The 19,253-nt window shown below is 43.0% G+C and overlaps 1 protein-coding gene across 1 annotated transcript in view; it reads left to right on the forward strand.

Annotated features, from left to right (window-relative positions):
• RORB (RAR related orphan receptor B) overlaps positions 1-19,253 on the forward strand; it is a 359,282-nt gene that overhangs the window by 331,130 nt on the left and 8,899 nt on the right. The window contains exons 8-9 of the mRNA XM_086961278.1: positions 3,279-3,389; positions 16,404-16,516. Coding sequence (XP_086817404.1) covers positions 3,279-3,389; positions 16,404-16,516 — 224 coding nt within the window. The remainder of the gene's footprint in view (positions 1-3,278; positions 3,390-16,403; positions 16,517-19,253) is intronic.

Genomic DNA, 19,253 nt, shown 5'->3' on the forward strand with positions numbered 1-19,253 from the left:
AATGAATTGCTAATGTAAGCTAAGATTTTACCAATCCCTAGAAAAAAAATCAGTGCTTTTAAAATGTCGTTGACAGTTGTCCGAATTTATTTGTTGCTTTTATGTTATTTATGACATTGTGTATCTATTTAAAGCATAGTATATGTTTTCCATTATATAGATAAAAATACAAAAAAGAATGTTAGTTTTGAAAAGTTCCTACATTAAGGCCCATTTTTACTAATACTTTGAACAGGTTAGCATTACTTTTGTAGTGCAAACTGGTGCATAGTTTTGTGGTAGTATTTACTTTCCAACGTGAATAAGGATTTGCTTTAGAAAGTTGGTCAGAATAACTCAAATTAGGGCTATGCTTTACTTTGCATTACTTTTCATCAAGGTGATGTGCCATAGGTGGGAAAAAGTAACGTACCTTCGGCGCAATGGGCTTGAAAATAAGCCTCTTAGTTAAAAGGAAAACAATGTAATCATTAAAATGACAAACAATATAATCTAACTGAAGTAGGGTCAGGAGATATTTAAAAAAATACCTTTTGTGTTTTTTAAAATTTTAAGCTGTTTGGAAAAGTGAAATTTGAAATCAACCAACCGTTCTGAATGTTCTATTAAAAATTGCCATTGGGAGCAGAGGACCAGTCATTTTAGGTCACTGAAAGAAAGCTGTGCTCCCCATTTTAAAAGTGAATTGTTCTTGAAAATGATGTCTGTTTGAAACACAAGTTAATTTACATGCAGCAGTGTTCCATGTTTCTAAATGGAAAAAATATCCAACTTTTCAAAAAATTCTGAACTTTCAACAAAATCTTTCTAACCTCTGTTCTGGTGCTTCGTACATCTCACAGACTTCACTATCTGCTCATTGGATATCAGTCCATTGGTTGAATTATTAACATCCCCCTTCCTTCAGAACCACTGAAAAAAACTCAGTTCCAAATTTTCTTACTGGTTTTCTCTGCAAGTGTGTTCCATGGATGCTCTACTCTTTCCAGGCTTAGGGAAAGTTAGTCCAAATTATTATACACAACTTACAAAGTCCTGGTTCCCCTTTCACATTGTGGGATTAAAAAAAGGTCCTCAGAGCCGCCTTTTAAAGTCAACAATTTAAAATGATCTGGATCCATCGTCATTCCTTCGTTAGATAGACTTACGTTATTTCCTGGATCTGCGCTTCTAAGCAGATTGAGACCCATGGCTGATTTACAAATTAATTTTACAATTCCTTGACTTATTGCTGATGATTTTCCTCAAGTTACTGTTTTCTTGGAATTCAGAAACATCTCAGAGCTTGTACATTGGAATCTATGAAAATGTAATATTTCCATGTGTAGGGCTTACACTAGATAGGTAAAATTTCTTTGGATAGGCAATCCACAGATTTAGAGTTAAGTTGTTAGTTCACTTTAATAGCTTCAGTCTCTTTTGTACCAACTGGAATGCATTTATCACATGTAAAAAGATCTCTCAGCTAGGCCATCTTTACCGTGTGAACCACAGTTATTACGTGACAGCCTTCATTTGTGTATAAACCAAAGTTGTATATTAAATAAGCAGTTTCTCGGATCAGTTGAAATAGTCTGAAAAATGAGAGATCACACAGTCTTAAAACTCTTTAAACATTTTCAAGTTGAAACCTTCATGGTATATGTCAACACCTTTTAATATCATGTGCCAATTTTTCTCAATCAATTGGTGCTTATATAGCGTAGCTTGTCACCCGTGAGGGTATCCAGGCGCTTTGCTGCCGGTATCAGTCGAAGAGCCGGGTCTTGAGTCTCTTCCTGAAGTGGGTCAACAAGGGTAAAGTATGAAGGGGGAGGGTGTTCCAGGACTTGGCGGTGAGGTGGGAGAAGAAGCATCCTCCAGAGCGGTCGATGCTTGGTTTCTTTGCGAGCCGAGTTGAGCGGAGGTTCCTGGGAGGTTGGTGGAAATTCAAGCGGTAGTTCATCTAAGCGGATCCTTGGCCATGGAGGGCATTGTAGGCATGGGTCAGAACCTTGAATTGGCATATCTTCTGGATAGGAAGCCAATGGAGATCATTCAGGTGCTGGGTGATATGGGTCTTTTTGGGTAGGTTGAGGATCAGTCTGGCTGCTGCGTTCTTGATTGTCTGGAGTTTTTTCATGAGTTTGGTGGTGGTGCCTGTGTAGAGTGTGTTGACGTAGTCCAGCCGGCTGGTAAGAAGGGCCTACATCATGTTTTCCTGGTGCTGCTGGGCAGCCACTTGAAGACTTTGTGGAGCATGCGGAGAGTGTGGAAACAGGCTGAGGAGATGGCATTGACCTGACGTTTCATGGAGAGTTCGCTGTACAGGATGATGGCAAGTTTGCGGGCATGGTCTTTCAGAGTTGGAAATGGGTCCGAGTTCCGATGGCCACAAGGAGTCATTCCAGCATGTGATCTTCCTGCCAAAGATCAGGACTTCGATTTTGTCTGTGTTGAGCTTCAGGCAGTTGTTCTGCTGCTTTTTCTCATTACTGCAGTATACAGAAAACAAATGGTTGATAATGTTACACATAGCAACATGTAATAGGCATGGATTATGTGTGGTTAGAGAGTCCCATCACAGTTGTGCTTCTTTTAAATGTGGTAACTGATTGTCCTACATTTTAAGCTGACAAAGTGGCATAACACTTTCAATGCCATTTTGGGTGTGATAAATCTTTAAATTCCCAGCTCTTCATTATATACTGAACACTACTATATCCTGCGGGAGGGTTGGTGGTAAGAGTTCCCACCGGCTGCCCTTTAGTGCATTTTCCTCTCTAATGGAGGTCCTTATTTGCATGATTCATTACCCTTCCAAATAGAGCCTTTCTCTCCTGACAGTGTAATCCTTCATAGGGTTACAAAGCTGGTAGAGGCAGGAGCAAAACCAGCCATGCTAAAACCAGTCTTTTTCATCGGTGATTTTTTAGGCTTTTAAAAGAAGTGTTGGGAGGGGTCTTCTTCTTTGCACCTTCCTGGAAATGGAAGGTCAGAAGTGGCCCATGAATTCCCACTGAAGATCACATTACTGGGGGATTATGGTGTCCCTTTATCAAACTGGCTCCATTAAACCCTTCAATGTGGGTGTCCAGCAGACACACAGACATTCATGTTACAACTTATTCAGGTAGAAAGGGATTACATTATGAACATACCCCTTAGGTAGAATGAAGTGCAGAGCAGGCAATACTTTTAGGTAATGATGGTCTAACTGTTGGCAGTTCATGTCCAGATTATGAGCATCAATGCATTTTTCTTACCTCTTTAGTAATGTTGTTCTCTTTGTCTTGTAGGTTCTGATGACCTGGTGAATGAGGCCTTTGACTTTGCAAAGAGTTTATGTTCTCTGCAACTCACGGAGGAAGAAATTGCCTTGTTTTCTGCTGCTGTGCTGATCTCGCCAGGTAATTATATCAAAACTACAAAATATATGTTTTGACTGGTTTTGTTTGTCTTGAATTTCCTATTAAATGAAAGAAATTGTCATGATAGCTCACATTGATCTCAAATTCTGACATATCCTGAAGGCCAGTTTTAAGTAACTTGGAATTGTACACCACATCCCCTCATGAATTATGCAAATTATTTTAATCGCCAGATTATAACAGAACCACTGCAACCACTACGGCTGGTATAATCGGAATATTTTTTGGGCACTGTTTTTGCTTTCCAGTCTTGAATGCACTCGGGTGATTTACCCTTCTCTCCATAATCAATTCCAATTACATAGTCAACTTTCACAATATAATCACTTGAATTAAGAGGAATCTATGGGAGAAATAAGAAAAGGAAAAGAATTGCATTTTGTTCATTCTATTTGAAAATGACTCTTGATCCCCTAATAAGAGGTTGTGGGCAAAGTGCACCTCCAAGAATTTCACTGTTGAGGCCGTGCTGATCCCACCACTCCAGAACAGGCAAGTAGAAATAGGACAATCGTCCACTCAGTCTATGAGTCCTAACTTGCTCAAGATGACATATGGCAATTGTGGGTCTTTTCAGTGTCCCTCATGAGTTACTCTGCTGGCGAGATGCCACGAGCATACATCTGATATCCTGTCTTCCATGATACCTATCAGCTTTAGCAAGTACTGATTACAAATGAAGGGAGCAAATTGGAATTCTGAAGGGCTCTGCATCTGGACTGCTTGTCTGTGAGAGGAATACATAAATGTTGATCTTCTGGAGCAATCTGAAATGAAGAAGACCAGCTAGATGTGCATTTCATCCTTTCCCTTACTGCAAGATCATGATCAAATTGTTCCAACAGGGCATGATACTCCATCTTAATGAAGGCAGTCAACATCAGAGTGCCCTTTTTAGTTTTCTCATATTAGCTTCTTCAATGTATCTGTGATGGCACAGCTGAAAATAATCCTGAAAGATACCACCAGGATAACTGCAGGACCATCACTATTCACAAACTACACTTATGCAGTTACTAAAGTGCTAAATATGTCAAAAGATGAGTCTGTGTATATTGCAGGATAGCCTTGGCGTAAATGGAGAGCCGCACAAGAAAACATTCAGGTACTCTACATTGAAATGATGTTAATTGTATTTGTTCGCATACATTTGTAAGTAGATCAAAGTAGATAAACTGCAAAGATATTTTGGTTTTAAGATAGTTATTTTTTAGATTCCCAATTCAAACAACCTAGTGCATCTTATACTGGGAGTGCCTGCCCCAACATCTATGCAGACTTGATATTTTGTATCATGGTGAGCACACATTTCAGGGTGTTTAACTGTAGGCTTCATCTCTTTAAAAAAAAACAATAAAAAGAAATAGAAATCAAAGCAAGAATGGTCATGTGTAGAAAGGCCTAGGAGGACGTTGATAGTTCTACAAATGAAAATAAAAAGGTGCCCACAAAAGCAAACATTTTACAGGAATATATTTAACTTAATTGAGGAAATAAAAATTTTAACTTTACAGCTATTCAATTGGTTGCCTTAATCCGAATGTCGATTTGCGCTTAAGATCATGGTTTTTCATGCGATCTGCCTGAGTAATTAAGCAGAGTATCTGCTTTTTTTTTTTATAGAAAACACGGTTGGGTCTTGTTTGCAAGATTTCTAAATCCATTGGCTAACACAATCAGTTTTGGAGCTAATATCAAGTTTGGGGCGTTCTCTGCCCTGTTTCGTAAGTTACTGCCCTTGTTCATATTTCCTAAGTATCCCATTGGTGTCTATTGGTTTGCCTCCCTCAAACCTGAAACGCCGTATACTTTCTGTATCTCTTTATGAAAATCAGTGTCCCCATCATCTGGGAACACCTAGTAGCGCAATAAATTAATAACACGTATTTTAATGACAATTTGGCTTATTTCATGATCAGAAGGACCATAGTGCATCAATATGTCCTTCTTGTTTTATTTTCTTAGCGCTGGTAATGGTTTATTAATGGTTCTCGTAACCCCTCACCTTCAAACTACTGCCCCTTGATCTTCATGTCAAAGAGATGGCCAGAAATGCAAGTTTCCAGTTGAGGCTTCTCCTTAGGCTCCAACCCCTCCTTCCAGACCTGGAAAAGACAACCAGTGTCTGAGACCTTTCAGATGGAGACATGGTGGGAAACATCATTTACAACACAACTTTTACAAAGCAAACCATTACAACACATTGCGCTGGGGGGCGCTCTAGGATAGGGAATAACTTTAATTTACTATCCAACACCTTCCCTAGTGTCCACGGGGACTGGAGTTGGAATAGTAAATTAAACTATTCACTATCCAGCACCCCAAAGCACTATGCGTTGTAAAGGTTTTCGTTGTAAATACTGCGTTGTAAAGGCATGCCTGGTAAAAGTATGTGTTGTAACGTCATACATCCAGACGACGCTCTACTGACTGTCCTGCCCATATGCTGCCAAGCTTGCCACCACAGGGCAGCTCGCCTGGCCTTTAATACAAAAGGTTTTCAGATAATTAAATCTTTCCTCAAGTTCTTTATGTCTGTGCATTGGTTTCTCCTGGAAAGTGACCCATTGAACTGAACAACACCTTAATATCTGTCCCAAAAAACTTCAGGACTTGCACAGAATTATGATCTTAAGAAGGTGTGTGTGTGTGTGCATGTGCACGCGAGTTTTAGTCTTCTACTGCTGACCAGATAAGGCCTACTGTTGCTTTTTAGCACCTTTGTCAGTAAATATAGCATGGCATGTGATATTAGTGTGAAATGATAATGTGGGTGAGGGAATTTTAGACACTAAGCAGAGCCCAACACACGCACTAAACTTTCTGTGGTCTACTTTTCGTCTTTATAGTGCCGTACCTAATAATAGCTACACGGAGCTGCACCTGAAAGCTGCCTACAGCAGAGTTCAGTGCACGAGGAAGCCATCAGGAAAATAGTTTTTTTTTTTAAATAGTGTGATGCACACAATGACGGGCTACAAGGGCGAAGAAAAAAAGCAAATTGAACTAAAGGGTGAGGGAATGCAAGGCTAAATAAAAAAAAGTATTGGGAGTGCAGAGCAGGTGTGTTTATGGCTTGAAACTATTATAGTTATTATATTCCCGCCGCCCAAGTCCCCTTATATTTCCATCTTTTATTACATTGCAAATAAGGTTACTCGTCCACATCATAATGAGCTGTTCTGCTCGGCTGCCCAGATCACGCCACTGGAGCATGAAGAGAGCTCAAACAGCTGTGTCTGAAATCTAAGAGAGGCCCAGGCCCTGATCTCAACTGCTACAGTGTTTGTAAATGTAAATATTGCAGTCTAATCGAATATATTACACCCAACAGTGCAGGCCAAGACGCACAATAAAAATCTCGCTTGAACTCCAGCGTTTCCCCCCCTTATTGCTAAAAAAAACGCGTAAATGACTCTGAAAAATAGCCACCCACTAACCATTCAGGACTGGTATCTGTAATATTCTAACAGTATGTTTTCGCGTTTCCTAAAAAATGTACTGCATGCATGAATATGCATGGAAAAGCTTTAGAACACATCCTGTTTGTTACTTTTGATCTTAAGTGCCAAGCTGTGAAATGAGTTTGATTTCGTAGGATTATTTCCTCGTTGTAAAGTGGTTCTGTTAACATTATCTGCAAATAAATTCCATTCTGTTCACACGGAGGATCTTGCGGCTTTCGTGACTAAAGCAATACATCAGAAAGTAAGTTGGAGGAAGAAGGTTGCATTCGACATAATAGGAAACAAGCATTAGCAGTTGACAGTTTTTTAAATGAAAGCGCCTCTTCATTGGCTGGCAGTTTTGTGTGTGCGGTATTGAGCACGCCTATGGGAGGGGCGCCCTTAATTGTCACGGGGCTGAGCCTCCTCCGGGGCCCCTAGACAAGAAAGGGGGTTGGCTGGCTGTGGTGATGTCACGTGAGGCTTGGACAAACGAAACCTAGCAGAAACAAAACCTAGCAAGTTGTCCTGTTGGCAGCAAGCGGAGATGGCATGCTGAGTTGGAGGGGGCCGTGGCGTAGTGTAATTACTATTACGTTTATTTATTATATATGTAAATATTATTATTATTTTTTTTCAGGTAAAGTGTGATGCTGTGAATAATTTTTATATATCCAAGAAGGATACTTTTTTTGATTAATAGTCACCGGTAAATTACTTGGATTGTTGTGAATAAAAGGCTACGCCCTGGACAACATACCCTGAATCTGAGAGTTTTTGTCGTAGTGGGCGGTAAGGTGACAGAATTTGGGTAGGAGGGAATGTCACATTGTGCACATACTATGTACATTGGTGGGTGAGTGAATGTGAGAACGAGTCAAAGGAAATATTAATAGATGGATGAGTGAGCTCATAGCTGAATGAATGAGTGACTGAGTGCACAGAGGAATAAATAGGTGAGTAAGGTGAATGAGAACGTGGATTGGTGGCAGAGGGATACTCTTCCTTCCAGCCGCTGCTGATGACTCATGCATTAATTTCTTCATGCATGCATCTCTCTGTCATACTTCTATTCATGCACTCACTCAAACATCAATTAATCTACCCGTTTGTTCATTCTGCATTCACCCAATCACACACACAAAGCTGCCAGTCGATGAAGAGGCATTTTCATTTTTTTTTAAACAGGGCGGGGCCCGGGGGCACCCTGAGCAGATGGGCTTTCTTTCTGCTCTTCTCCCAGATCTGGCATTTTCAATGAATCCGGCCCAGTCGAAGCCCAAGCTTTGTCCAGATTTGGTGCTCTATTGTGAAAGGCGGATAGTTCTGATACCTTAGACAACTGGTGAGCTGCTTCTGGCTAAGCAAACAGCTTCAGAGGTGCACCAGGCCTAAACAGCCTCTGGGCAAGATTGCGCCCATGTACTGAAGGAGTTGCAGTGTGGCCAGGGTCTAAGACATGATGGGAGTCTGTGAGTGAGAGGTCTTCAGTGTGGTGGCACCGCTAGATGGTGATCTGCAAAATGGTGACTTTGTGAGCGCCACATTTGCCGATGGAGGCACGTCCTGGGAGGCTACATCAGAAGAAGTCAATGCAGTGGATCAAGTAGTATCTTTGGGAGCGGCCTGGCAGTCTACAGACCCCTTCACTGAAGTGGACAGGATTTCTATTGAAATACAGACCCCTTCACTGAAGTGGACTGGATATCTATTGAAAGTAGGGCCCCGAATACTGTGCAGCCTGACAGTGGAACTAGTGGCTTGGTGAGAAGGATCAAACATGGCTGTTACAGGGGCCTTACAGAGTGTGGATGATGGGCGTTTTGGTGGTTCCTGCATTGAGTGGGTAATGATGGCTGCAATTACAGCTGTAGGTCGGGTGAATTTGCATGATACAAAAGTCATGACTTGTTGAATCATTGCTTGTGCTTCAAATCTGATTGTGTGTGGCCATTCACTCGTTACCTAATTGCGGCCTCATCTGTTTCCCTCTCACACTGGGAGCCTTGCTGAATAGATAAAGTTCTCCTCTGGAGATGTGGAATTGTTCTGGTCCTGAGATCCCTTGAATGCATGCCCAATGTCTGGATTGTGGCCTTGCTGGGAACCATTAAGAGTCGACCCGCCAGTGTCATGGTTGATGAATTCCTCTCAAGAAAAGTGTCCAAATATGGATAGGAAGGCGACTGGTCACGGCTAAGCATGGGCGAATTTTGCGAATCTCGCGTTCGCGAATTTTGCGGATTTGCGAACTCGCAATCCGCAAAATCCGCGAATTTGCGGATTTTTTTTTTGTGTTTGCGCGGGTTTCTGCCAGTTTGCGAGGGTTTTGTACAATGTCGCAAATTGCGAACTTACCTGTCGGGTCGCAAGTTTCGCGAACTTGTTGTTTCTACGTGTCCAGCCTGTTTGGGACACTCTTCTTCATCACTGCCACTCTCTGTTACCACTGCCACTCTCTGACTACTCATGCCACCCTCTGGCCCACCCATGCCACCCTCTGTTTCATCACAGCACTCTCTGGTTGTCCAGTCAGTGTACATTATTGTGGCAATGCAAGCACACCTTCCCTGCCTCAAGTGACCTGAATTAATTTTGGGCTGATTAATGTGTCACAGAATATTTTTTTAGCTGGCACCTGCTTCCTTAGTGCTTCCTGATTAGTGATCTTTTGCACTTGCTAAGTGCTTTCATTGTTGCAAAATTAGTTACAACACCTGCCCTGCCCCAACTGACAATAATGAATTAGGGGCTGATTAATGGATTTGAACCTCCAGCCTGGCTCCTGCTTGTCTCCCTTAGCTGTAATTCAGGACCTTTGTGGCATATGTGTAACTATTCTGAGGTTCAGAGCAGGGTCACATAATAGTTGCAACTGGCAACTGAACTCTGGAGGGGCCCCTCAGGAAGCACTACAGGAAATGGCTACTAATGATGAGCCTGAACTTTTGAACCTGGTAAGTAGTTTCAGTTTTGCTAAGATCGTATTTCTGCAATTTTGCACTTATTTGCGGGGCGCAAAGTTGTACTGGGAAGCCGCGAACTCACGCGAACAGTGCGAGCAGTGCGAGCAAAATCCGCTGCTCGCGGATTTGCGGATTTTGCGGGAGATTCGCGAATTTCGCGGATTGCGAATTTACCGAAAATCCGCAAAATCCGCGAGCGAAACGGATTTTCCGCCCATGCTTAGTCACGCCACTTCCCCCTGGGTGCACGGGCTGCCCTGGGACACCAGGCGGAAATAGGGAACCCTTACTGGCGACCTGGAGCCAAGTGGAGGTTTAAAGGGACGAGAGTGCTTGAAACATCTGCAGATTACGGAGCGTAACTGTGCAGGCCATGAGAGAGGTTGTGACACCTTTTTACTGGGGGGGCATAGATTCTCAATAACACCTATTGAGTCAAGACACTGGTATGGATGCAAGAGGTGGCTGAGCAGCTGGCCCCACTGGACTGTCCCCTAATTCAGTGTTGTTGAGGGAACCCTGATGAGTACCTTGACCCCATGGATGTTTGGGGTGATCCCTCAGACTGATTGCTGGCAAAGCTGGTCTGCTGCTCTCCGGCTAGCACAAGTGCTGCCACCAGCATGGTGAAAGATAGGGCAACCAAACTTGCTCAGTCAAGCAAAATCATAAACTATACTCACACCATCTGTCCGGGGGGGTGCAGCCAGAGACAAAATGATGAAAGGCTTGGACGAAGGGGTTGGAGAGGTGGTGACCTCAGCCCGGTCTCTTGCGGATCTGCTGTTGGCAATCCAGAGCACCTGGGATGAGATGGTCAATAAAATCAACTCAGTCGCAAATGAAGTCAATCTGCTTCGGTCAGACTTACAGATGATAGTGGACCGTGTGATCGCAGTGGAACAACATGTGGACACCCTACAACAGGAGGTCCATACCCTACGTGATACAGTTTCTTACCTTCAGAAGCTGACTGCCCAACTAGATGAACAAATCGAAGTTTCTGAAGGTCACTCCCAGAGAAACAGTCTGATATTTGTGGGGTTGTCGGAGGGGCAATCAGTGGAACTGTTCTTGAAGGAATCGATTACCACCGCTTTTCTCTTTAAGAGTCTATCCATGTTTTTCATGATTGAAAGAGCTCACAGGGCACTTGGCCCCCCTGCAAAACCTGGGGCATCACCGAGAGCCGTAGTTACCTGTCTGTTCAACTTTCGTGACTGAGTCGCCATTCTTCAATGTGTTTGGGTACTGGGCCCACCACTGTTTGAAGGGAAACCCATCTCAATATTCCCTGACTACACGCAAAAAGTTCAGGAACAGTGGAAAACATATCCTTCAAGAAACGCATGAGACCCTTAAATATAAAATACAGTCAGATTTCCCTGCAAAGCTGCGTGTCCTACATGATGGAAAGGTGTTGTTCTTTTTTTAGTACAGTAGAGGCCAGTGACTGTTAGACACTTTGCAGAGAAGCACTTGCCAAGATATAGGACAGCAGGGCTCGACTCTGTTGAGCAAACAAAGACAATCCACCTACCTTTGGAGGTGGAAAGGGTAGCGAAGGAGCCTGGACGATCAACGAGTGGAGAACATTGTGGGATGCCCAGATGATACTCTTCAAACCACTGATGTAGTGCCAAGCTTGAGAGACTAGTTCCTGATACGTTGAAGTGTCCCCAGCACAACCAGTGATAGCATAGAACTGGAGTGATCCCTGCACTATGTCTGCCTGACTTTGAGTATTGATACACCCCTTGTGGAGAGTGCCTAATGGAGACACTGCTAAACCTTCCTGGCTGAGCTGAAGACGGAGCAGGCACTGCCTGAACTGTCGACTGGCCTGTGATGGGCGCTCTGGCCTGACTTGTTTTTGGGTGTGGGAAGGGGTTGGCATGCTAAGACATCTTGTGATTAAAAATCTACTATATCAAAAAACTGCTGGCAGGAGATAAATGGGGAGAAGCAAGTAGACATAGAGAGGGTAATTGAGCACTTCGGCCTCACACCTTCTTCTGACACCTGGCTTCTAATGAAGGGCAAAGTTTTTATTAGAACTGAAAGTTTTTAATTTTGATATAAGGTTATGGGAATGGCTATTGGCGGAACCCCCGAGGTAGGTGGACTGGCTCTAAGATATTTCCGCATGGGGGATTGCTGAGGAGGTTCAGATGAAGCATGTCTGCAGAGATAAAAATCTGGAGTATGATTTAAGAGCTTCGAAAGCCATGATGTCTGACTTTAAAGGAACCACCAGTGGATGTGTCACTTGGGGAATTAGCTGTGTGATGTGCCTGGCGGTCACAAGGTTACTGGGGGGAAGGGATGGATTTTGGGTCCTATGTGGGAACCCAGGCTGACACCAAAGACTGCTTAATATAATGCTGATGCGATTACCTGAGGAATGCCCTTGGGGCCACCATCGAAAGCGGGGGAGAGAGGGAGGGTAGTGGGGGTTTGTTTAGCTAGTCTTAATGAGGGTCATCCACTGATGTCGAAAGGCAAATCTGCTGATTTATTGCTGATGCAAATTGTATCCTATGAAACATTAATAAAGATCATTTTTAAAAAAAGGGAACATTGTCTTCACCACAATATTCAATTCCCTAGTGCTCCAAGCTTTGTTTATACATATTTCATTCAACCTGGTTATGATCAGGACACTGGGGACCACTGTAAAGTTCCACCACTCAGGTCTGAAAATAGTTGTGGTGCATCACGGTAAAGACCATGGTCCAGCAGAGGGTCATCATACATGTGCTCTTTCCATTATGCATTAATGAGTCAACCACTAGTAGGGGGATGCCTCTTCAACTTTGAAAAATAATCACTGCAGGTGTAGTTACCAGTCTTTACTTTTGATTCTCTAATGAAACAGTGACCCGATAAGGGTCATCCGGGTCACTCGCGACCACCTCTCAGCCTTCCATACAAATGAAGAGTCAGTCAGACAGTAGAGAATATAAACCAAAGACATTTATTGAAAGTACACTCCAGTGTACCCCAGTCTGACCAGCCTCCTTAGATTGCTGCAGAGGGACTGACTTCAGTCAATATGGCATTGCGTAAAGTACATTTCCAATACCCCTAAAGACATGCCCAGACTTGGATTTTCTAGTTGACAGCTGGTGAACAAAGGAGATACAGAAGGATGGGTTGCAATCCTAGAACTGGGCACACATTATCTTGCAGTCACGGTTACTCTGCCTGCTCCTGCCGCTCTGAGCGCTGCAAGCAGGCCTATCTTGTCAGAAAGGTATGCGATAATGAGAACGGTCTATTCATTAGCACAGCAAAACTCAACCTTGGAGAAATACACGCACAAAGAATACATTGGCAGCTGATTTTCTGTGAGGCAAACACAAAATGAGACATAAGTTGGTTTTGATCATTGCTCAAAATGGCGGCTAAATACTAAATGGTGCAGCGAATGCTAACTTAAGTCGTACAGTGCAAAAAGAATTCGGCAAAAGCATTTCCAAATCCATTACTAAGGCACATGAAGATTGCCTTGACAAAACTTCGTTTGCATGGGGAGCATTTTGCTGTACTGTTTTTCCCTAATGCAAATCCAGGTTACTGTGAAGTTGTTTATTATCCTTAACTAAATTTGTTGAGAATCATATCCACATATATCTGATCCCATCCACATATATCTTATCCTAGGATAGGTACAATCAGTGGCATAGCATGGGTTGCCAGCACCCAGGTCAAGGCAAGTATTGCGCCCCCTAACCCATGGATCATAAGCACTTTCTGAGTTCCTTCCCTCAGTCCAGTACCTAGATACAGAAAACGGAGGCACAGTAGATGGAGATTTTCAGTTTAGACTCTGATGGAATGGAACTCTGTACCTTGACTCAAAAAAAGGTGTCCTCTCTACTGAAAGTAAATGATCAAGGGAAAAGAGGAAAGAACATATACTTCCAGCGCACTGAGAGGTGGGAAGAGGAAAAACCTTCTTTATAGACAACCCTTACCCACTATTGTAGTGGCATGCTTCATCCTTGGGTTCACCCTGACTCCTAAAGGTCAGGATGGGCTCAACCGTATTCCAGGGAGCATTTTGGAGACAACTTGTTTGTATTGGTTTTTTTTTATTACATTTAGATAAAAAGCCCTAACTCACCCTAGGTATCTCTTTATTAGCGGGGTGAGCAGGGAGGTTAAAAGCTATGGGAAGGGGCAATAAGGATATTGTGGTCCTATGACCCTAATGGCAAAGGACCACAATATCCTTATTGCCCCTTCCCATCCCTACTCTATTGGCCCTTGTGGGACCAGGGCATTCATCTCTTGCATGTGGAGGTTAATAAAATTGAGGTCAAAGGCCCTCCTCATTAGACATGGGCTGCACACCAAGTAACAGTGGTAACCTAGAATATGATCGGGTAAACTACAAACATCAGAATGCATCCGATTAACATTAAAACCGAACTTATGGGGGTTGTGGCACCTGACCTATGTTGACCTAGTAACAGCGATGTAAAGATGCCACCTGCCTGGACAAACTCGGCACCCGGCCACATGTAGTAAGTGCATGTTTTAAAAAAAGCAGGAGCGTGACTCACGAGCAGCACCCTGCGTGCACCCTGTGCCCCTCCACACACACTTGCTCCACCGCTCTCCTGGCCCGGGCTTAGGAAGAGCGTCTTTAGGTGAATCTGCTCAGTCCTGGCGCCGCCAGCTGTGTATGTGAAGTCCGTACGCAAAAGGGAGATCCTGGACCGATGCCAGCTCCCTACTCCAGACCTCGGCCTTGATAGGGAAGCACAGTTGCGCTTCTCACCTAATCTGTGGTTCCAGACAAGGGCATCCATGGCAGGGCATGCAGTCTACGGCTTCAATACACGAGTCTAGGCGGTTCATATGTTGCAGCGCCAACACCATCCTGAACAAATAACTTTATATTTGGAGAGCAGTCATGAACTTCACAGATCCCGACTCTCGTTGGGACAACAATCTTGCATACATGAAATATTATTGAGGTGGTTACTATTGACGTATGTACTAACCTGCAAGCCTCAAATTCGAACCCAGCAAGGGATGACTTGGCCTTCAGTCTCTCTCAATTGGCCAAAACAAAGCTCATTCAGCCGGGTGATTATAGGCACCTAGATTTAAAAGCGCACGCAGGCGTTTCTGTTTATCTGGCATTCAACCGGTGGCTTACCAAAAAATAATAGATGTTCATATCATCCAATTGAAGGGCACTCATATATACAAAATTAGATTGATGAATGTCCGAGCTGCCCTTACCCATTTGTGAACCTATAACACCCAGGGGCATATTTACAAGCCCCTATCACCACAAGATATGTGCTTTGCCTTATTTACAAGGCAGCATTAAGCCACATAATGTGGCTTAATGCTGCCCTGTACTTAGCGTGAAAGGGGATGTCAATGGGTGTTGCTGTTGGCATTCCACCACCACACCCATTGATTTTGACACTGTCCCCTACTTAAAAGAGCAGCATAAATACGGGGCAGTGTCAAAATTAAGACCTGGTCTTAAACAGGCGAAACAAGGAGAAATGCTTTATTCCTCCTCGTTTTTGCTGTTTCAATGTGTGCTGTGTTGTGCAGCACGCACAGAAACAGCAAAAGGCCAGTGTTTGTTTTTTGTGCAGGAAAATTACTCTTCCTACACATAAACAGTTTTTTTTTTTTATATATATTTTGTAACTTCTGTTTGTACTGCATTAAGCAGCACACATAGAAGTGACAAAACGCCATTTGAAGATTGTTTATGTTCCCCAACGCAGATACCCTTGAACCATTGAGCAAGGGTGCCTACGTTGGCACTAGGCTGCTAAATTTAGCTCCAGCACAGGGAGAAACGCAGAGCTGCACCATACTGTTGTGTAAATATGGTAAAGCCTTAATTTCAGAAGTGATGGAGCATGGTGTTAAGCCTAGTAGCCAAGCGCTACACTCCGCCACTTTGTTGTAAACATGCCCTCCAGTTTGCAGAACAGTTACCCATTGCAGGTGCATCAACCCATAATGGGGTGTTGTTTAAACGGTATAAATAACTTTTCTATGTTTTTTTTACCTGCCAAATCAATTTTTTTCAAAACATTTTATTCCATTTTTATATCTTCAAAATTTTGGGAAAGTTGTTGAAATGTCATAGACAACATTTATTATCTTAACTAGACAATTTGAACTTGCCTAACAGATCAAATGTTACAGAGAACGCTATGGCAGCCATTTCCAAGATTTTAACAACTCACAAAAAGCTCTAACAGAGGCATGTATGCAGCCATTCAACCTAATGAGTTATGTTTTACAACGACGTTTTCAAAACAATGAGAATTTTAATTCTAGTACCTAGATAAGTGTTGAGAGTTTGATTCACAAATCTTTTTCTGTTATTAGCTGTGATAAGATGTTAAGATTATAATACAACAGCTTGCCTGACTCGAAAAAATGACTAACCTCAAATGCCCATGGGCAAACATGAAGTTGGGAATTGTTTTGCAAACTGTCATTTTAGGAAGAAACACCACACCACGAGATAACCATGGTACATTCACACTATTACCAGAAGTTAACCACCTGTTTTTGTATTCAATCAGATCGGCCATGGCTGCTGGAACCGAGGAAGGTCCAAAAACTCCAAGAAAAGATATATTTTGCACTTCAGCATGTGATTCAGAAGAACCACCTTGATGATGAGACATTGGCCAAGGTGAGTTATCCAAATGCACCAAATCACAAGTTTGGGAAGAAACACGAGCCAGATGCATGTCCATAGTCAGTTGTAGCATGGCAATCCAATGGGCAAATGAGTCACCGTTAAGGAGCCATTGTAATCCAGGGGTCAGCACAGGGTAGGTATGAGTTCTGGGGTTCAGTGGTTTTAATTTCATCCCATACCACTAGCCAGAACGCAACAGAAGGCTTCCTTAAGACTGGCAAATGTGGTAGGCTCTCTGTGGCTATATAAGCAATTAGCAACTTTTTTTACACTGCAATGGTCAACAATACAACAAAAATGGTCTGACGCAGAGTTGCGCTTATGACCTACCATGACGGGCAGAGAGAGGTAGGTCATGAGGGCAACTCTGTGTCAGATCATTTACTAACCTCAGTTGTTATGTGGTTCTCTGCCCTGCTCTATGGTGCTAGGAACGAAACAGTCACAGGGTTAGATATCATTATCTCATCTAGGGACCTCACAATCAGGTATAGTTTGCCTATGAATATCCCTTGAGATTCTTTAGGTTCTTCCTTTTTCACAATACACACAAACCTGTTCCAGTATAGGGAAGGGATCACTCATTCATTTCATTTGGACCGAAAGATATGCCACAGATCCCTCATGGACGACACAGGCATGAAACATGTCGACCTTTTAATATTTCATATGTCGAAATTGTCAGGGCTCATTAAACCCCAGTGACAGTTTTTCACACTCCTATTTTTAACCAAGCCATGCGGATCTTATATTAAAATTGTTGATGATACTCATTAGGTAGTTTTAAGTCATCGATCTTTCACTATACACTCTACCCTACATTCACAAACCCTCACTCACTCATATGGTTTAAAGAGAAGATTTCCTCAAAGAGCCCTCTTGTGGGGCATTGCAGCGCCGGCCCCCTGAGGAGCAAAGTCCTATGAAGAAGCATGACACCCATTTGGATGCGTGAGGGCTCAATCTTCCAATAAGGAAGACACCCCATCAACTAATGGCTTTTCCACCTACACTTCCATTTATTTTTTCTCTCTAGAAACAGTAACCCTCCTTTTGTATTTGTCGTTATTTGTAAAACAAGACTTGGAAACAAGAGTGTAGTTCCTGTGAGGTCTACTCAGGAAGTCTAATGGGGCAGAGGGTCCCCACGTAATGGGAGATGCAGGGTGATCATCACAGCTCTCCACACTAGAACATGCTCATATATTCCATTCCCAATGCCTGCCAAGTACTGTGCTCCGAGGTTCTGCCAAAGCACCGCTATCAGCTTTTCTTAAACTTCCTGCAAAAGACAGTGGGAGCAACTTTCATCTCTGTCAAACCTACTCAATGCAAACCTGCTACACTATGAAACCAATCAGTATGGGAACAGGTACAGTCTAAACTCCTCTCTCATCCTACCAATCCCTCTGTAAAGTTTCAGAATTTATAAGCAGGAAACAATTTGTAGTAAAAAGTAGATGTTTATTCCATAAGGCACCATACTGCCAAAAGCAGCTCCAGTTGCAGAATGAACAAGATTCCAATTCCAATTCAATAGAATCAAAGCAAACTGAATGGAAAGTGCCACAATCATAAGTATACAAAAGGAATTAAAGGGACAGGGAGAATATAATAAGAATATAAATAGCAATGTAACACCCTCCTTTCACTGAGGGGGTCAGTATTCAGCTAACTCTGCAGCTCAGTCAATGCACCTCAGATCTGAACATAAGTGCATACCTACTTAGGTCTTCTTTTCCATATGAAAAGCGTTTTTTCTGTTGCTAATAACTTTGCCACGTTTGATGAAAATTTCCAAAAAGGTGCTACTTTTTTACTAGTTTGTTCAGTTCCCAATCCAGTACCTCCTTCTCTATCCTGAGATACCTGTAGAAGGCCGGTCAGTCCATGACCGCATGGCTAGGCCTCAACCCCTGGGTCCCCAAGAAACACACATGCAAACATTGGTTATTTGTATCGTCCAAGGCCACAAGTGACTATCTGCCCATTTATTCATTAGCTCAGGCCGAGCCCGCCCTCATCATGACACAGTGGATACTTTGTAGGGTTGACGCGGGGTGGCATTCTACATCTGTCTCAGTCTTTGACTGGGGGCCAGGTTTGGCCAAAGACAATACTTCTGGCTCTAGGAGATGTTGTCAGACCCTTGCCCTTCGACCTTGTTGTCACTTGGTTCTCCAGCCAGGGAGTTTCGTACTTGCCTTTGTCCAGGGGATGGCAGCTCCGGGATACTGCTTACGTGGGACCTTTCAGACTCTCGTTGAGTTTCACACCTTTGCTGGGAGGTGAGAATCAAGCAATACTCTTCTTCGTCTTGGACAGTCTCATGTGCCGGGCTACCTGTGCGGTATATAGAATCCATCACCTCTTTGAACCAGGAGGCGTCTCTAGTAACCTGTCGCTCACCTTGTTGCACAGTGACCAAAGTCCCTTCAGTCTTGACCACTTCCCAGACTTCAGGATCGTATTTGTATTATGTTATTTCGCTGTTTAAGTGTATTCAAGTAATAGGCTGGCTCCACAGGCCTTCTATTGATTAGACAGCTTTCAAATAGAACACTTAACATTTGTTAAGTCTTTGCTGCAACGCACCTCAGAGTTGTGCACAATAGGTAACCCTCTTTTCAGATAAATTGTTAATTGCGCTAAAACTACACAAAACATGATAGCAATCGGTCAAATGAGAAATAATCTTTGATTGTTACTCTGTTTCTTTTGTCCCCAC

This window comes from Lissotriton vulgaris, chromosome 3_1 (assembly GCF_964263255.1).
Source record: "Lissotriton vulgaris chromosome 3_1, aLisVul1.2, whole genome shotgun sequence".
In the NCBI taxonomy this organism is placed as follows: Eukaryota; Metazoa; Chordata; class Amphibia; order Caudata; family Salamandridae; genus Lissotriton; species Lissotriton vulgaris.